Source organism: Nyctereutes procyonoides, unplaced genomic scaffold, assembly GCF_905146905.1.
Source record: "Nyctereutes procyonoides isolate TBG_1078 unplaced genomic scaffold, NYPRO_anot_genome, whole genome shotgun sequence".
Taxonomy (NCBI): Eukaryota; Metazoa; Chordata; class Mammalia; order Carnivora; family Canidae; genus Nyctereutes; species Nyctereutes procyonoides.
In genome coordinates, this window is record NW_026575043.1 from 48,227,504 (window position 1) to 48,242,834 (window position 15,331).

The following is a 15,331-nucleotide window of genomic DNA, read 5'->3' on the forward strand; positions in this document are numbered from 1 at the left end:
TCATGAAGGTGGGGCCTCCCAGAGTGAACTGTTGGCCTTTGAAGAAGTGAGACCAGGGTCCCCTCTCTCTCCATCTTGTGAGTATATAGTGAAAAGGTAGCTGTCTGTAAGCCAGGAAGTGGGTTCCCACCAGGAACTTAATCTACCAGTACCTTAATCTTGGGATCCCCAGCCTCCAGAACTGTAAGAAATAAATAACTGTTGTTGAAGCCACCTCATCTATGGTGTTTTGATGTAACAGCCTGAGTGGAGTAAGATACTGAGAAACTGCACTTGAAAAAGAAGACTATATGCTAAGAAAAATTTAGTTGTAAACCCTTCTAGACATGTGCCCTGTCAACTCCACATTGCAAATGTCAGGACTCCATTTTTGTTTGTTTGTTTTGTGGAACCTCTATGTATTAAGAGGAAGAGGAGGTATTACCCACACAGTCCAAGGGAGATCGGTTAGTGGGATAAAACTGTGCAGAACACACTTAGCATGGAATGATCTTGCAGTCAGCTCCAAAGTTGATTGAGATGGGAATCATGTTGCTTACATCACATTATAAACCAATCTAAATGCTGATAAACATGTTTGACCAAACACTGCCCTGCAGCCTTTGGAGAGGAGGAGGAAAAACATGATTTGTGTTCTCCTATTTTCTGAGTCTACAGGATTCAAATTATAGCTACCATGGAAACTGCTTTGGAATTTCTGGAGCCCTTAATTTTAACATATAAAAACACTTTTGTGCTGATTTTATAATTATTCATGACGGATGAGAAAGTGACTAAATGTCTTTTGACAGTGAGGGAACACATAGGAACACTTTTTCTTCTTCCTTTTTTTTTTTTTTTTTGCTTTCATAAAGATGCATGTATTTGAAATGCTTTGCTTACCTGGGAGCAACTCTTCCATCTCTTGCAGATTCCGACACCATAGCTGAATTACAGGAGCTCCAGCCTTCAGCAAAGGACTTTGAAGTCCGAAGTCTTGTGGGTTGTGGTCACTTTGCTGAAGTGCAGGTGGTAAGAGAGCGAGCCACCGGAGATATCTATGCCATGAAAGTCATGAAGAAGAAGACCTTGTTGGCCCAAGAGCAGGTAGGAGCATTTTAACACCATGCCCTTTCCCCTTTCTGTGCCAGAATGTTCACTGCAGAGGCAGTAATCTGCTGAATTGACATCTGGGATCACACAAGTTTTCCTTGGTGGCTCTGGTTAATTATGGTTGCAGAAAGATCTCTCAGGTTCTCAGCTTTTCTTCTTGAACTGATATTGACTCATTTTGAAGGCTCACAAGCTCCCCTTGATTTATTTATCATGTTTCCATAGTTGTATTTTATTTAGAATCAATGTGGCCTTTTAACTAATGAATTTAAGATGACCTTTGATGATTGTTAGCTGGGGATTTCAAGATATGCATATCGTGGAGTTAGGCAATATTTGCTTTTGAGCACATTTTCTTTATTTGCGTTGTGGGCATATGCATTTGATTTTAAAACAGGCTTTTGAAGAAATTAAATAACATTAGTGTATGGCTAGGGTATTGCTTGTTTAAGAGAGGTAGGAACTTCTCTTTTTGGTTGTGGTATTTTTCTTTCTTTTAAACAAGGCTGCTGCTCCAGACATATTGATTCATTTGCTGAGTTTCTAGAGAGACGGTCATCAGCCTTGGTGTTCAGAGCAATTTGTTAGTTACAGATGTCCGAGCGCACATCATGTGTCCGATAATGTACCCGGCTCTGTGGGAAGCCCACAGAAGGAATTGAAGCTCTATGGCTGTTAGTTACAGGGTTTAAAAACAACTTTGGAAAGTGGAGGAAAAATGCAAATGTATAAAGCAGGCGCTTAGCAGCTAAAGCATCACAGAAGGGAGAGCAGTTAGCAAATTCACCAACTATGGAGTGAGGAGAGATGTGGGTGAGCCAGGGACAGCCAGGGGAGGTTCACACCACTGAGAGGGAATGTAGATTCTGGGCAGAGAGGCATGACAGGAGTGTGGCAGGTGGAAGTGTGTGTGTGATGTTCTGGAGGTTTGAGTACTAGAATGCTATACAGATGTGTGTGGTTTTTTTTTCTTCTTCTGAGTAGTTTAGAACAGATGGACTAGAAAATGGGGAGAAATAAGGCATTTGGCTGGGGAGGGGGTAATATGGGAAATATGAAGAACCTTTTTTTTATTGTGGCAAAATATACATAACATTTACTGTTTTTTAAAAAATATTTTATTTATTCATGAGAGACCCACACACACACACACAGAGAGAGAGAGAGAGAGAGAGAGAGAGAGAGAGGGGCAGACAGGCAGAGGGAGAAGCAGGCTCCATGTAGGGAGCTCGATGTGGGACTCGATCCTGGGTCTCCAGGATCACGCCCTGAGCTGAAGGTGGCACTAAACCGCTGAGCCACCCAGGCTGCCCAACATTTACTGTTTTAATCCTATTTATTTATTTATTTATTTAAAAGATTTAAAAAAAATAAAAGATTTTATTTATCCATTCATAGAGACACACAGAGAGAGGCAGAGACACAGGCAGAGGGAGAAGCAGGCGCCATGCAAGGAGCCTGATGTGGGACTCGATCCTGGGTCTCCAGGATCACACCGCGGGCTGCAGACGGCGCTAAACCGCTGTGCCACCAGGGCTGCCCTGTTTTAATCCTTTTTAAAAAATGATTCTATTTATTTGCTTGAGAGAGAGAGTGTGTGCCCAAGTTAGGGGGAGGTTCAGAGGCAGAGGGAGAAGCAGACTCCACGTTGAGCAGGGAGCCTAAGTGGGGCTTGATCCTAGGACTCTGGGATCAGGACCTGAGCTGAAGGCAGATGCTTAACCAATTGAGCCACCCAGGTGCCACTGGGTACAATTCACTGGTCTTAAGTGCATTTACAATGTGATATGCGACCATAACCACTATCTATTTCTAGAACTTTCTCATCATCCCAAATAGAAACTCTGTACTTATGAAATGGTAACTCTCCATTCCTCCAAGAACTGTTTTTTTGGAATGGCAGTTTACTTGGTGAGGTGGCTGGGGATCATTTATACTTTTGGAATGAGGAGGTTGGCATCAGAGTCTAAGGACTTAGTGTCTTTGAGTGGCTTTCAGTCAAAGGAGCAGTAGAGGGCAGGAAGCTGCTTGTCAGAGTCCCAAGAATGATGTAGCCTGTGTTTAGCAGTGAAATGCGAGCAACTTCGCAGAAAGGAGAAATGACAGGCTGTTGCAAATCATTTGAAAGGGAGGAATGGGAGATGCTCACTCAACCTCCCAATACCTAAGCAACCACCCATCATCAGTATGCACTTACTGAACAGCTATTCTGTGTGGTGTGCTTCTAGGTCCTTGAGAAGAGGCATTAAATGTAGTCCTGACCTTGCAGTGTTTATGTTTTAGATGAGAAATAGTGCATGTGAAAAGAAAACAATCTAATGTGCTATACCTTAGGCAAGCAATAGAGATGCTCACATAGGTATGCTTTCCTTCAGGTGAATGACTTAAAATGACTTTGTGTGAGTGTGGGCTGGGGATTTCTATTTTTCCATTAAAAAAAATTATTTATTTTTAAAAATTTATTTATTTTTGAGAGAGAGCAAGAGAGAGCGAGAATGATCAGGGCAAGAGGCAGAAGCAGACTCCCTGCTGAGCAGGGAGCCTGATGCAGGACTTGATCCCAGGACTCTGGGATCATGACCTGAGCTGAAAGCAGAGGCTTAACCGACGGAGCCACACAGGTGTGCTGTGTGGGCTTGGGGCTTTTAAAAATCAGACACACAAGCAGCTAATGAAAGCTACCCAACCATTCCTTAAGAGAGTGAACATGAAGGAAAGTAGAGTCTTTAATTGAGCCATGGCAAGGCTTTGAGATTTAAGGGCTTGAAAAGAGAAAAACTAGCACCAGGAGTGAATGGAAGGAAATGCCAGAGAAGGAGACAGGAGAGGCAACATCCTGTAAGCAACACTAGGAGAGGTCAGCACACCTGCCTGGGCTCTGCTGAGAACCAGATGAGTCCTCAGAGACTGTTTATTTTAATGGAAGCTTCAGGGGTCAGATGAAGAATCCTGGGCGAGCAAGTAAAGGCGTAGGTTTTTCGGTTCAGCCAACCTTCATGGAATACATTTTATGAGCCAGGAAAGCAGAGCGATCATAGATGAGGTGCAGGAGATTATGGGAGCTGTGTGGTTATTCCCCAGATGTGTTACATACATCACTGGTGGTATGCAAGATGATTTTAGGTAGTACATGGACAAAACTATTTTGAAATGTTTACTGGTTTAATATTAACTTGCATATCAATGCCTGGGAGTTGTACAGGTGTTATTGTCAGAACTAAATGGAAGAAGGTATATTTAAAGCTACATTATTTTTATTTTGAAAGTCACAAATCTATAGAAAAGTTGCAAGTACAGTATATATATCATAGAATGTAATTCTATGCAATTATATAAGGTTCTATAACATATATTTTGTATATATGTATTATATATGTATACCCATTGAATATATGTACCTATACATCTTGAAATACATACATAATGTGTACATGTATGACTTACCTGATTGTAAGACTGGGAAATCTGAAATCTGGAGGGCAGGCCAATGAACTGGAAACTCTTGGGCAAGACCTGATAATGGAATCTCGAGGCAGAATTTCTTCTTTCTCAGGGAAGCCTCACTTTTGTTCTGTCAACTGAATGGCTGTGGCCCACCCAGATCATCTCCTTTACTAAAGTCAGTGGATTGAAGATGTTGACCATATAGAGCACAGCTACAAAATACTTTCACAGAAACACCTAGATGAGTGTGTGATTGAATAGCTGGGTGCTATAGCCTAGCCAACTTGTCATGGAAAACTATCACAAAGTATGAACCATTGTTTTCTTCCTGAGCCATTTGAAAATCTGTTGCCAACTTGATTCCCCATCCCTCTGAAGATGTCCGTTGTGAATTTCCTACAATAGGGATGCTGTCCGGTGGACCACGATACAACCATCGAAATTAGAAAGAAACAGTGCTGCATTAGTGCTGTCTAATCTTCAGACCCAGTCATGTTGCACTGGTCATTTCATGGCCATTTAGAACAAAACAGTCCAGCTCGGGATCACACATAGCATTTTTAGTTGTCTTGTCTTTTTAGCCTTTTTCAACCTGGAACAGCTTCTCAGTTTTCCCTGGACTCTCATGACCTTAGTGATTCTGAAGATTACAGGCCAGTTATTTTGTAAAATATAGATATATCTAATGTTGCTCGTGTTTAGGTTCAAGTGCTAGATCTTTGGCAGGAAAATCAGACAAGACACTCTGCTCTTCTCATTGCATCCCAACGGGTGATTTTGTTTCCATTTGTCACATTCACATCGACATTCACTTAGATATCTGCCATGCCTCATCATGGGGTGCCCCTTTCTGCTTTGCCATTTCATAAGTATTCTGTAGGGAAGTGTTTTCAAGCTGTGGAAGCACCTGTTTCTCATAAAATTTCCAATTTATTAATTTATAGCTGTGTAGACTTGCATTTTCCTGCTTAAGTCAGTGAGTCACAAGCCATTATTGTCATTATGGATTTTTACTCAAATTGTCCCATAGGTTGGGCCATGAGAGTGTCTTTGGGTTGGTTTTTGCGTCTTTTGACACTTCCCTATCTTTGAGTTGTCCCTTTTTATGGTACAAGATGTTTATGCTCTTGTCTGCCCCACACCTATAATCTCCTCTTTGTTTTTTTTTTTCGTTTTTTTTTTTTATAAATTTTTATTTATTTATGATAGTCACACACACAGAGAGAGAGAGAGAGAGAGAGAGAGAGAGAGAGAGAGGCAGAGACACAGGCAGAGGGAGAAGCAGGCTCCATGCACCGGGAGCCTGACGTGGGATTCGCGTGGGATTTGATCCCGGGTCTCCAGGATCGCGCCCTGGGCCAAAGGCAGGCGCCAAACCGCTGCGCCCCCCAGGGATCCCCATAATCTCCTCTTTGAAAAATAACTTTCGGGATCCCTGGGTGGCGCAGCGGTTTGGCGCCTGCCTTTGGCCCAGGGCACGATCCTGGAGACCTGAGATCGAATCCCACGTCGGGCTCCCGGTGCATGGAGCCTGCTTCTCTCTCTGCCTGTGTCTCTGCCTCTCTCTCTCTCTGTGTGACTATCATAAATAAAATAAAAAAAAAAATTAAAAAAAAAAAAAGAAAAATAACTTTCAGTGTAAGATGGTATTTAGACGCCGAGATCTAGGTACTAGGTGCCCTTGGTGCTGTTGGGGTATCACTGCTTCCAGACCCCCCTTTCAGTGAACAGAGCCAGGAAATACACATACAGGTATTAAATACACCTGTCTGTCCACGAGTATGCTTGCACACACACACACACACACACACACCCATTTACATCTATATTTATTTCTCTATCTCTGTATATTGAAAAACCCTGTGTCCACACCAATACCGTCAAGTCCAATCCAACTTCACTGAGTTATTCTAGTGTCCACCCTTCCTGTGCTTATAGCTCTCTTCTCTTCCCTCAATATTTTAGCTTATTTTATACATCTGTGTGCATCCAGTGTACTGTCTTTGTTGCCACTGCTCCCATGGGTGGGCTCTGATGCCCAGTTCCAGGCCATCCCTGGATGTAGATGCCTTCCTCACCCTAGTGGGCCCTTGATATCTGATATTGGACTGCTCCCACACATGATCACTGCTCTCCCCACCCTGCGTGGGCCTGGCATCTTGTTCTGGGCTACTGTGGCCCTCTCTCCCTACCACCTGTCCTGGATGCCTACCTTGTTCTGCTCCACCTAATGGCTTTAGGCCTGAATGGTTCAGGGAGAGGAGGTGAAGAAGGAAAGAAAGAGAAAGATATTTAGATTTAAAAGAAGTGAATTGACTTTAAGGAGAGGAGTTAAGTAAATAATTGGATAGATAATATACAGATCTGGCAAAAAATGGTGAGCAAAGTAGGCAAATGAGTGAAATTTGTGGAGTGCTGGGCTAAAGGATGGTCTCTTTTCTTTTCTTTTCTTTTCTTTCTTTTCTTTTTTTTCTTTTCTTTTCTTTCCTTTCCTTTCCTTTCCTTTCCTTTCCTTTCCTTTCCTTTCCTTTCCTTTCCTTTCCTTTCTTTCCTTTCCTTTCTTTCCTTTCTTTCTTCTTCTTACTAGGGACAGCAGTTTAGGCTCACAGGGAGAGGATAGAACATTCTCCCCACCCTACCCCAATGCTATTACAATTGTCTAAAGAGTTTCTTTTTCCCCTAGGTTTCATTTTTTGAGGAAGAACGGAACATATTATCTCAGAGCATGAGCCCTTGGATCCCCCAGCTACAGTATGCCTTTCAGGACAAAAATAACCTTTATCTGGTGAGTCTTTCCATCTCTCTCTCTCTCTCTCTCTCTGCAATTAGTCCAATGCTGACACTCAGCACAGATGTAGAACTAGATGTGCTTCTTGCCCATATGATCCATTGAGTTGCTTTCCTTACTTTCAGGTGTCTTCCTGTTCTCCTTGTCCTAAAGAGTAAGAGCCAGTCCATTTAGAAATTGCCCCATCTGCTGTTGGATATTGTAGCCATGGCTTAAAGGGCAATAATGAGCAGTTGTTTATTTGGGAGTAGTCTGATATGACCTTTAATAGAGTAGAATCTTGCTTTAAATTTTTTTTTGAGTCATAATTGACATACATTATGTTAGTTTCAGGTGTACAGCATAATGAGTTAGTATTTGTGTTGTGAGATGATCACCACTAAGTCTAGAGAACATTTTTTAATTTTTAAAAATTGTGATAATGCATTGTGATTTTAAGAAAAGGCAAACACTGCAGAACAGTATGAAATAGAAGGGAAGTTTCCCTACCTTTCTTTCTAATCCTTTTCCCTAATAAATGGTTATGCATGTTCTTCCTGACCCTCATGGGAAAAAAATATCTATGTTTGTATTTAGAACACATGTATATAGTTTGTCTTATGAAATTGATATATTACTCTTTTTTTTTTTTTTTGATATATTACTCTTTACTCTTCAACTTGTTTTTTCCTTTTGGCAATTTACCCCAGACATCTTTCCATGTCAGCACATACCATACAAAGCTGCCTCATTCTTTTGAACAGTGCCATTTATTTCTGATATACATGTAGCATGACTTATACAAGGCTAAAATTTGTTCTGTTTAGGTTCTGGGGGATTTAGATTCCTAAAGTAAAAAAAAAAAAAAAAAAGTATCCCAGAAGCAGTTTTAGTTCCTGGTACAGAGTTCTAGTTGCCTCAGCACATTGATATCTGGCTGCAACAACATTTTTACACCCATTTTTGTAGCTCAGTTGGGTATTGCTGATGGGATCTTGTAATTATTTCCTTGTCTGCATTCTCTTCTCAAGTATGTTGGTAATTTGGAGTAAAATGCTTGCTAAGGGTACACTTTCCTTATAAATATCCAAACTTAGCATAGGAACTAAGATATGATTATAGATCTATCATCCCTTATCTTCAAATCTGAAATAACCAGAAGCTCTGAATAACCTCAGGTTCTTTTGTTACTTACTTGGCAGCAAAACCTGACCTGAATCTCCTCTTCCATCCGTTTAGTGTGACTTTTCAGATATTTTGCCTCAAAATGTGAATGCATTTGATTACAGGGTGATATCCCAAGGCCTACCTTAGGGTGTTACATAATATAAAGTATAAACACCATTTTATCTTTCTAAAATCTCAACATTTCTAAGTCTGGAAATAAATTCTGCCCCAAGATAAGAGGACTGTAGATCTATATTGGGATTGTGAAGTTCCAGAATTCCATTGTACCTATTGACTACTTACAGATCTCTAAACCTTTGAAGTTTGGGAAAACATACAAATCATCCTAAACTCCCTGGCAGTTGATTGTTCATTTGTAATACAAATGAAGTGTAATTGAAGATACGTTTAAAAATCAATGAATAAAAGAAGTAGGATTGTCGTCCTATATGTTTCTCAAAGCTATCTCTTTTCTCCATTCCTGCTTCTACTGGGTGAGTTCTGGCCGCCATCTTCTTCTTACCTGCATTATTGCAGTAACCTCCTAAGAGTGCTCCCTGCCATCTGTCTTGCCTTTACCCCAGGTCTTCTACACACTTCAGCCAAGTCATCCTGCTGTTAAAACCCTTTAAGACTCCCTGCTGCCCTCTGGATGAAGTCCATACTCTTGTATGTAGTTTATAAGACCTTTTTCACATATATCTCTAGGCTTATTGCTTACCTTTTCTCTCCTTTCACTTTAATTAATTTTTTAAAAAGATTTTATTTATTTATTCATGACAGACATAGCGAGAGAGAGAGAGAGAGAGAGAGAGAGAGAGAGGCAGAGACACAGGCAGAAGGAGAAGCAGGCTCCATGCCGGGAGCCTGACACGGGACTTGATACCGGGTCTCCAGGATCATGCCCTGGGTCAAAGGCAGGTGTTGAACCACCCAGAGACCTACCCGCCCCCCCACCTTTTTTTTAAGAGAGAGAGTAAGAGGCAGGGGAGAGGAAGGAATAGAGCATTTTTAAAAAAGATTTATTTATTTATTTTAGAGGAGGAGGGGCAGAGGGGGAAGGAGAGGAGAGAGAGAATCTCAAGCAGACTCCCTGCTGAGCTCAGAGCCCATTGTGGGCTTTGATCCCACAACCCTGAGATCATGACCTGAGCCAAAACCAAAAGTTGGATGCCCAACTGGCTAAGCCACCCAGGTGCCCCAAGAAGAGTGAATCTTTTTTTTTTTTTTTTTTTTTTTAGGAAGAGTGAATCTTAAGCAGGCTCTGTGTTCAGTGGGGTACTTGATGCTTGGCTAGATCTTACTACCCTGAGATTGTGATTTGAGCTGAAACCAAGAGCCGGACACTTAACCGACTGAGCCACCCAGGCACCCCTCTCCTTTCACTTTACATTCGTCCTGAACTTCCTTTGGGTCTTTGAACTGGCTTCTGACCTTTCTCCATGCCATTTCCTCTTTCCCTGGCTAACTCTTATGTCTCTTTCTAGGCTTGGACCAGGTATCACTTCTTCCAGGAACTCTTCCTTATCCCTCTACTTCTGGGAAGGGTGCTCTTCTGGGTGTGTACTCATAGCACCCTGTACCTCCTCTTTGTGAGTGGGTGTTGGGCTCCCCACCAGGTACTCCCTCTACCAAGGGAGGGATTATGTCTCCCTTGCTTCTAGTAGTGTTTTCCCAAGTAAATGCTTAAGAAGCATTTATTGGAAGAACGTATGATTAATTTCATACAAATTGATTTACATACAGATTTATTTATTGTGTTATGGAAATCACACATTAGGAGTGTGAGTTTTATTCTCTAGCATACATAATTCAAGTTGGATCCAGTAGGATTTTCAAAATTTGGAGTGCGGTACAAGGAAGTTGAACTTGAATCCTTTGGAAATTTGGTGGCTAAAAATTTCCTATTTGTCATTACATACCAATGAATGTAGCTTGCCATTTTCTGGTATATAGAAAATTGTAATGAGGTCTATTGTATTGTTAATGTCTGGTTCTATATAACAAGGCTAGTTCTGTATGCTGGCAGGCAGCCCATGGAAACTGCGCTTTGTTAATCTGGTTCATGATGAAATCTGTTCAGTTCTGTATAACAGATGCCTTCACCAGTGTCCTTCCAGGAAGGAGCTGATCTTTACAAAGAAAACATTGTTTTGCAGCTCACTGGTAGTATTGTTGCATCTAAATGCTTTGTGAGATTTCTTAAAGGTTGCTGGCTTTGTACTGATGTTTTTCATACCATGGGTCTTTTGGGGCTGCCCTTGCTCTGAGCCTGTAACTTACCCATGAATCTTTTGTCCTTATGGTGGCCTCACATTAACTTCCCTGTGTTCATTCCAAATTCTTCTTCTCCAGTTGCACATAGGATGTACTAGTTAAAGGTCCAGGCTAAGCCATTGTAACAAAAAGATACCAAAATACAGTCCAGACTGATGGAGCAGATCTGTTGTATGTGATAATTCAGGGATCCAGGTTCCTTCTGTTTTACGAGTCCTCATCACTTAGGATGCTGTCCTCTTGACATGGTTAAAATTGAGCATTTTCATGTTCTTGTTTCCCCTGGCTGGCAGAAGGAAGGAGTAGAGAGCAGAACAAGCAGATTCCTTTTATGTAGTATGACATGGAAGAGGAACACATTTCCTCTCCTATTTTGTTGACCAGAACTTCATCACATGATCTCACATCTGTACCATCTACCTGCATGGCCAATATCTAGGTAATGGAAGAGTGGATTTAGGGGACAAGTTATAGTCTATTTATAGGTAATAAAAGATAGATCTGGCTTATGAAGCCAGACTCCTTAGATCCACCTTTCATACTCTTACCTGTTACGTTACACTGTTCTATCCCAGAGCACTGCTAGTCTGACCGTGGTTCGGAGGTCCTGCTTTGGATTAGTTTTTTATTTTTCCTGTCTCACTTTCCACTGAAGGCTGTGCAATTGCATGGGGGATATTTCCTTCCTGTGTAGGAACAATTTGGAGGTTAGCAGGTTCTAGGCAGTGACCCTGTGGCCTGTATAAACACCAGCCCATGTTGTCAGTGGGAATCTGGAGAGAGATAACAAATATAACTTCATTGTTTATTTTAGTGAAATGTGGCAGCTTATGATAGTTTTGACAGCAAGACATGTGCTGTTTTGATCTCTTGGATAAGATTATCCAGTTTTGAGACATGTCTCAAAACTCACCAGCATGTTCGCATGTTGCCGCTTGGGAAGCCAGGGTTTGGAAGCTGGCTGCCCGTCGGAAGAAAGCTGTTACTAGAATCTAGGTTCTTTTTTTTTTTTCTTTTTATTTTTTAATTTTTTAAATTTTTTTAGAATCTAGGTTCTTGTTTTATTACTGTTTCTTGGTTGGTCTCTCTGGAATCATTGGCCTTTTCAGTTTCAATGTTCTCATTGGTGAAATGAGATATTAATACCTCTTATTGACTCCCAGTTTGGTTGCGGAGTGTGTTATTGCCCTGGGGGGATCTTTTGTGCCTTCAAAACAGTTGTTTTGTGTCCTTATCTTTTGAGGCATATTTCAAGTGAATGCATTTAGAGTTTTAAGAGTCATAGTTTAAAAAAAAAAATAAGAGTCATAGTTTTGTCCCATTGTTCCAGTTTACCTCATTCCACTGCCATAGTTTCTGGTTTTGTAGTCTAGGATGGGGCCCAAGAATTTGCAACCAGGTCCCAGATCTGCTGCTGGTCTGGAGACCCCACTTTGAAAACCAGAGGCCTGTTGTGGCTATGGCTCCAGTTAATTTCTGGGTATTGTTTATTCCTTTTGTTCCTTCAGCCATAGTGAAGATCCATCCTGAGATCCCCATTCCTTGCACTTTGCTCTTTCAGGTCAAAGAGTGGTGCCTACCCCTTGCTGTTAACTGGCTCTGGGGTTCTTCATCAATGCAGGGTGCTCCATTAACATATGCCCTCAGTTACCTAGTTTGAATGTGCTATCTGCGTCTTGCCAAGACTCTGGATGATTTGTTGCTCAATGAGGATCCTTGAATAGATGGATGGGATTCATGTTTTCTGAAATAAAGGGTCTTTGCTCTTTCTCTTTTAGTGACCTTGGCTGTCAAGAGGAATAATTGAGTGTTTCCACCAGGGGCCATCCTGCTTAGAGGATCCTTTCCTTTTTCCCTGATGCCAAAGATTAGGAACACTGGCCAGGGTAGATAACGATGCCAGTATCATCGTTGTATTTCCGTGGTACTTCCAGGCATGCTGATTGTAGTGCAAGCATTTCAAGGGCATGCTGCTAAAGGGGTGGCCAGCACAGTGTGCCTCTAATGACACCCTGTGCAAATTGGAACAGAGTACAAGAACTATTAAATACTCCCTTCCCACATAGGGATATATGTGCAAGCTTGCATGTATGTGCACGTGTATGCATATGCATGCGTACACACACACGTCCTTTGTTTTGATTGCAATACAAGTGATGGGCATTGCCATCTCTTTACTTGGGGTGTAGATATGAACACCAGCAGAGAAGCTGCCGCTCCTTCCAAACTGAACACATGTAAGATTTGCCCTTTAATTAGCATCTGCAGCTGTGCCATTAGAAGGGTTTGTCTCTGTTGGCCTGAATGTCTTTGCTTTAAAAGAGCAAGTCCGTTATAGCTCCAAGCCAGACTTGTCTGTCAGCTGCCGTGCTTTCTCTGCCATCTGCAGGGTGATCACATTGTTTAGAGGACTGTTTCACTGTAGGGCTCTTTCCTCCTCCTGTCTCCCCAGCTTTTGATTACTGTCCCTTGGTGATTGCCATTCGGGTGACCTGCAGCTGGTCGTTGTGGGCAGGGACATCTCGTGTCCACCCATGCTGGATTGTTGCCTCCATTCTGATGGAGTGGCTGGGTAGTTGCTGGCCCTTTGTTGCCCATGATCTTGTCGTGGTAGGCAGATCCTGTCCTGTCCAGGTAGTCACTGAAAAACATGTCAAGCAGCAGGAGTGTTGGCTGTATTGAGGGTACCTTTGCTGTAGAAACTTTTCATCTGCCTGATGCAGGGAGCCACTTTGTCTCTACAACCTCATCTGTACTGGGTCTCAGTGCTGTGCTGTGCTGGCTGCCTCAGAATCACCTGGGTAGCTCCTTAAAAATGCAGATTTCTGTACCTCACCCAGGGTCCCTGGAATTTTTAACAAGCTCCCTGAATGGTTGGGTTGGAAGTGAGATGCCCTTTACCCTGTCATAGTGCTTAATGTTTACTCTTTTTCATTCCACTAGAATTCCAGCTCCAAGAAGCAAGGGATTTTTGTTTGTTACAGTCTCTGTTGTTTTCCTAGTATCTAGAGCAGTGCCTGACACATAGTAGGTACTCTTTTTTTTTTTTTTTTTTTTTTTAGTGAATGTGTTTTATCTATTTTAAAAAAGCACCTCCTTAGGTAATTCTGATTCTGATGGGCAGGCAGATTTGAGAAGCCCTGCCCTGGAGGATTTACCAGGTTAATTAGGTTAGAAGCCACATTTTTGGAGTACCTGGCTGGCTTAGTTGGTTAAATGTCTGCCTTCGGCTCAGTTCATGATCCCAGGGTCCTGGATCAAGCCCTGTGTCTTCCTTTCCTCCCTACTTGTGCTCTTTCTTGCTCTCTGTTGCTATCTCTGTCTCTCTGTCTCTCTCTTTTTCAAATAAATAAAATATATATTTTTAAAATTTTATTTATTTTTTTCACAAGAGACTAGAGAGAGAGAGAGAGGAAGAGACACAGGCAGAGGGAGAGGCAGGCTCCACACAGGGAGCCTGATGTGGGACTCAATCCCAGGTCTCCAGGATCATGCCCTGGGCTTAAGGTGACACTAAACCGCTGAGCCACCCAGGCTGCCCCAAATAAATAAAATCTTAAAAAAAAAAGCTACAATCTTGGGGTGGAGTCTTTTGGGTTTTCTATGTAGAGTATCATGTCATCTGCGAAGAGGGAGAGTTTGACTTCTTCTTTGCCCATTTGAATGCCTTTTATTTCTTTTTGTTGTCTGATTGCTGAGGCTAGGACTTCTAGTACTATGTTGAGTAGCAGTGGTGAGAGTGGACATCCCTGTCTTGTTCCTGATCTTAGGGGAAAGGCTCCCAGTGTTTCCCCATTGAGAATGATATTTGCTGTGGGCTTTTGGTAGATGGCTTTTAAGATGTTGAGGAATGTTCCCTCTATCCCTACACTCTGAAGAGTTTTGATCAGGAATGGATGCTGTATTTTGTCAAATGCTTTCTCTGCATCTATTGAGAGGATCATATGGTTCTTGTTTTTTCTCTTGCTGATATGATGAATCACATTGATTGTTTTACGAGTGTTAAACCAGCCTTGCATCTCAGGGATAAATCCCACTTGGTCATGATGAGTAATCTTCTTAATGTATTGTTGTATCCTATTGGCCTAGTATCTTCTTGAGAATTTTTGCGACCATGTTCATCAGGGATATTGGTCTATAATTCTCCTTTTTGGTGGGGTCTTTGTCTGGTTTTAGAATTAAGGTGATGCTGACCTCATAGAACGAGTTTGGAAGTATTCCATCTCTTTCTATCTTTCCGAACAGCTTTAGTAGAATAGGTACGGTTTCCTCTTTAAATGTTTGATAGAATTCCCCAGGGAAGCCATCTGGCCCTGGACTTTTGTGTCTTGGGAGGTTTTTGATGACTGCTTCAATTTCCTCCCTGGTTGTTGGCCTGTTCAGGTTTTCTATTTCTTCCTGTTCCAGTTTTGGTAGTTTGTGGTTTTCCAGAAATGCATCCATTTCCTCTAGATTGCCTAATTTATTGGCGTATAGCTGCTCATAATATATTTTTAAAATCGTTTGTATTTCCTTGGTGTTGGTAGTGATCTCTCCTTTCTCGTTCATGATTTATTGCTAGAACTCAGACAGCAGTTTGGCAGT

The 15,331-nt window shown here is 41.8% G+C and overlaps 1 protein-coding gene across 1 annotated transcript in view; it reads left to right on the forward strand.

Annotated features, from left to right (window-relative positions):
- Positions 1-15,331, forward strand: part of CIT (citron rho-interacting serine/threonine kinase) — a 164,051-nt gene that overhangs the window by 12,810 nt on the left and 135,910 nt on the right. The window contains 2 exon segments of the mRNA XM_055322904.1: positions 911-1,086; positions 7,220-7,321. Coding sequence (XP_055178879.1) covers positions 911-1,086; positions 7,220-7,321 — 278 coding nt within the window.